At 33.6% G+C, this 4,247-nt stretch overlaps 1 protein-coding gene across 1 annotated transcript; it reads left to right on the top strand.

The window, feature by feature from the left end:
• The first annotated feature begins 707 nt into the window (after nt 1-707).
• LOC125841602 (probable carotenoid cleavage dioxygenase 4, chloroplastic) lies at nt 708-3,436 on the top strand. Its single transcript, XM_049520756.1, has 2 exons — nt 708-2,211; nt 2,896-3,436. The coding sequence occupies exons 1-2, from the start codon at nt 785-787 to the stop codon at nt 3,245-3,247; spliced, it is 1,779 nt and encodes a 592-aa protein (XP_049376713.1). The 5' UTR covers nt 708-784; the 3' UTR covers nt 3,248-3,436.
• The last annotated feature ends 811 nt before the right edge of the window (nt 3,437-4,247 follow it).

Here is a 4,247-nt window from a genome sequence, read left to right as displayed (position 1 = left end):
GATATTAATAAATATCAAATTTTGTATAGAATATATTGTAATCCTTACCAAATTTGGAGAGTACTTTTCTAAAATTAGTTGACTTAACTATGGCAATGATATTTTCTAATATAATATAATCTTGACCTTTAAACTTTAAATATGACACATGTCTCTAATCCAGACGTGCACTTGATGAAATGGAGGGGAGCCGGATCCATACCTATTTAGTTATCCAAAAGGAGAACTAGAAGGTTTTGATACGAATTCAATTAAACTCAATAACTTTAACACTCAAATTAAAGAACTTATAAAATATATAAAAAGAATTAAATGTACTTAGATTATTGAATTCATCGTAACAATGAGTATGCTTGATTTTAACCAACCAGGATTGAAATTGAGCGGTAAGTATTCTTTCATCCTTAATTAGAGGTTTTAAGTTCAAGTTTTCTTGAGTACAAAGTTATCTTTGTTAGAGAGCGTTTTACCCCAATGAGATTTTCTAGCGCAAATCTCTATTTAGTTGGATTTCAATGTAAATATATATATTGGTATAAGCTTGATTTTTTTGTATTGATGTTGTGTAGATAAGAAGTCTCTTTTCACTACCCCACTTTAGGAAAATGTGATGTTCCCTCAATGAATAGTCTCTTTCTTTTGCTATACTCCTCACTCCCCTTACTCCACAAATTGGCTATATATGCATGGGACCTCATACATACAAACACTTATTCTTTTTCCCTTTACTCTTTTGTATAATCATATCTTGTTTCTTCTTTTCTTCTCTTCAAGAAGAAACACAATGGATGCTTTGTCTTCAACTTTCCTTTCTACATTATCACAACACCCTAAATCTCATCTTTCTCCTAATAATAATAATTATTATTATTATTATTCTCCTACTCTAAAAGTCTTCTCTGTTAGAATTGAAGAAAGACCACAAACAACCACTACTATAACAAAACCACAAGAAAAATCAACCCCTTCACCACCAAAACCAACTACAAAAAGAGAACCAATACCCTCAAGAAAACCTATTGAACCATCATTTCCCTCTTTTATCTTCAATGCATTCGATGATTTTGTAAATACTTTCATTGATCCTCCGAGGAAATCGTCTGTTGATCCAAGGTATGTTCTCTCTAACAACTTTGCTCCAGTAGACGAGCTTCCTCCTACTGAATGCGAAGTAGTGGAAGGCTCCCTTCCCTCTTGCCTAGATGGCGCGTATATTAGAAATGGACCTAACCCTCAATATCTTCCACGTGGACCTTACCATCTTTTCGACGGTGATGGAATGCTTCACTCTATTAAAATTTCCCAAGGTAAAGCTACGTTTTGTAGTCGATTTGTCAAGACTTACAAGTACAACATCGAAAATGAAGCTGGGTCTCCCATTATTCCTAATGTGTTCTCCGGTTTCAACGGTCTTACAGCCTCGGCTGTGCGTGGTGCACTCACCGTGGCCCGGGCTATTGCGGGACAGTTCAATCCCACAAACGGTATAGGCCTTGCGAATACAAGCTTGGCTTTATTCGGGGGTAAACTTTTCGCCCTCGGTGAATCTGATTTACCATATGAGGTAAAAATAGCCCCAGATGGTGACATTTTTACCCTCGGCCGTCACGATTTTAACGGAAAACTTTTCATGAGCATGACGGCACATCCGAAAATCGACCCCGAAACTAATGAGGCTTTTGCTTTCCGTTACGGGCCGATGCCTCCGTTTTTAAGTTACTTTCGGGTCGACCCGAATGGTATAAAAACCCCGGATGTACCCATATTCTCCATGACCCGTCCTTCATTTCTACATGATTTTGCAATCACAAAAAAATATGCTATATTTTCGGACATACAAATTGGAATGAACCCAATTGAGTTACTCACTGGTGGTTCACCGGTGGGTACTGACTCGGGGAAAATTCCCCGAATTGGTGTGATACCACGTTACGCCAAGGATGAGTCAGAAATGAGGTGGTTTGATGTGCCAGGATTTAATATTGTACACGCGATCAACGCGTGGGATGAGGATGGAGGCGATACGATAGTGTTGATCGCGCCGAATATATTATCGGTGGAACATACACTAGAGAGGATGGACATGATACATGCAAGTGTTGAGAAAGTGAAAATAAATTTGAAGACAGGGATGGTGAGCAGACATCCAATTTCTACAAGAAATCTTGATTTTGGAGTCATCAATCCAGCTTATGTTGGGAAAAAGAACAAGTACGTTTATAATATCCAATTAATCTTCAGTAACTTACTTGATATTCATTAATATAAGTAAATATACATATTAATTAGTGGTAAAATTAGTTAAATTGACTTAAAAAATTAAACATGACAATTAGTTTGGACAGAGGGAATAACTCGATACTTTTATAGAACAAACTACATACTCTCTTTGTCAATTTTTACTAATCCACTATACTGAAAATATATACTATCTATTTTTACTCTTTGATTTGAAAAATCAAAAAATAATTTACATGTTTATACGTATTTTATCCTTATTATTAATTACTTACTAATTATTCTAATTTATTTCTTAACGAGTGAAATAACTTATAATTAATAATATAATAAAATTATCACTTTATTCTATCATGTTTTTTTAACGTGTGCAATAAGTAAACATTGACAGAGGGAGTACTAGTATATAACACTATCATAAATTTATTGATTTTGGTTGGACCATCTATAGTGCAGCATATAGACATGTGTAGGTCCTTTATGACTTATGATCACATGATTTAATTTCAGCAGAGACCACACAAACCAAACTGTTTGAAATTAGTAAATTCCACACAATTTGTTTCATCTTACCTTTTATTTTACTTTTAACTTCGTATCAAGTCAAAATCACACAAACAAATTCAATTTGTTAAGTAATTTTTATTTCTCGTGCAGGTATGTATATGCAGCCATTGGGAACCCTATGCCGAAAGTAATAGGGATAGCAAAATTAGACGTATCCGTAGCAGAAGTTGATCGTCGCGATTGCATCGTGGCATGTCGTATATTTGGTGAAGATTGCTTTGGTGGCGAACCATTTTTCGTGCCTAAAAATTCGTCAATCGATGAAGACGATGGCTATGTAGTGTCGTATGTACACAATGAGAAGACAGGGGAATCGAAATTTTTGGTCATGGATGCAACATCACCTAATCTTGACATTGTGGCTAATGTCAAATTGCCTCGTCGTGTGCCTTATGGTTTCCATGGACTTTTCGTGAGGGAAAATGATCTTATGAAGCTATAGATATCGATATATCGATAATTGATTAAATTATTTACGATCTATGTATAATATATATATATAGGTTGATTCCTCTTTAAAATAGTATTGTATCAATTATAGACAAACAAATTTGAGGATGTTCTATCATTTATTTAGATTTTATCTTTTTAATTTATAATGGTTTCAATTAAGTTATGTGAGATAAACAAATTCGATTTCTTTTTTAGTTTTTCTAGAGTTTTAATGAAAAATGACAAACATCTAAGTGACCATATGTAAAATTAATTCCAGTTTAAGAGTGTCATAAATTATTTTTTCTTTTCTAGTTTTAGTAGAGTTTCAGCAAAAAAAACTAAAAACCACCCAACCGACCATATGAAATTAATTTATCGTTGTCTCACTTTAAAAAAGAGATGTGTCTTGTTCCGATTCGGGTGTTGGAGTTGGATTTTGGATCGATTATTGAGGTTGTATTTCGGTCGGGTCCGAGGGTTGGTTTCTGCATTAGAAACTATTTTCTTTAAAAATATTTTTTAATCTGTAGTCCAATATAAAAAAAAAAGAGTTTTTCATTCACCAACAAACACTAAAAAATCTTCTTCACTTACTAACCAAATATAAAAAGATAAAATTATAAACCAACTTATTTTCCAAAAAAAACTTGATCCCTTCGTACCAAACGCAGTTGCTAGTGCTTAAAAGTGAGTAGTATATAACATTATCATAAATTTATTGATTTGTGTTAGACCATCTACAGTTAAGCATATGGCCATGTGTAGGTCCTTTATGACTGATGAATTGATTACATAATTCAGCAGAGACCACACAAACCAAACTATCTAAAATTAGCAAATTTCTTACCAGCAAAGACAGCTTTTATTCATTGCAATGTCTTTGATATACCTTTGTCTACAACTTTTATAAATACCAAATTTGTCAAAGTTCACTTCTAGGTAAATATTATTTGTCTCCTCTGTTACAATTTGTTTGTCTTACTTTAATACATTTTACATATCTTTAA

The sequence above is a fragment of the Solanum stenotomum genome, chromosome 10 (genome assembly GCF_019186545.1).
Source record: "Solanum stenotomum isolate F172 chromosome 10, ASM1918654v1, whole genome shotgun sequence".
NCBI lineage: Eukaryota > Viridiplantae > Streptophyta > Magnoliopsida > Solanales > Solanaceae > Solanum > Solanum stenotomum.
This window is presented reverse-complemented; position numbering and strand designations above follow the sequence as displayed.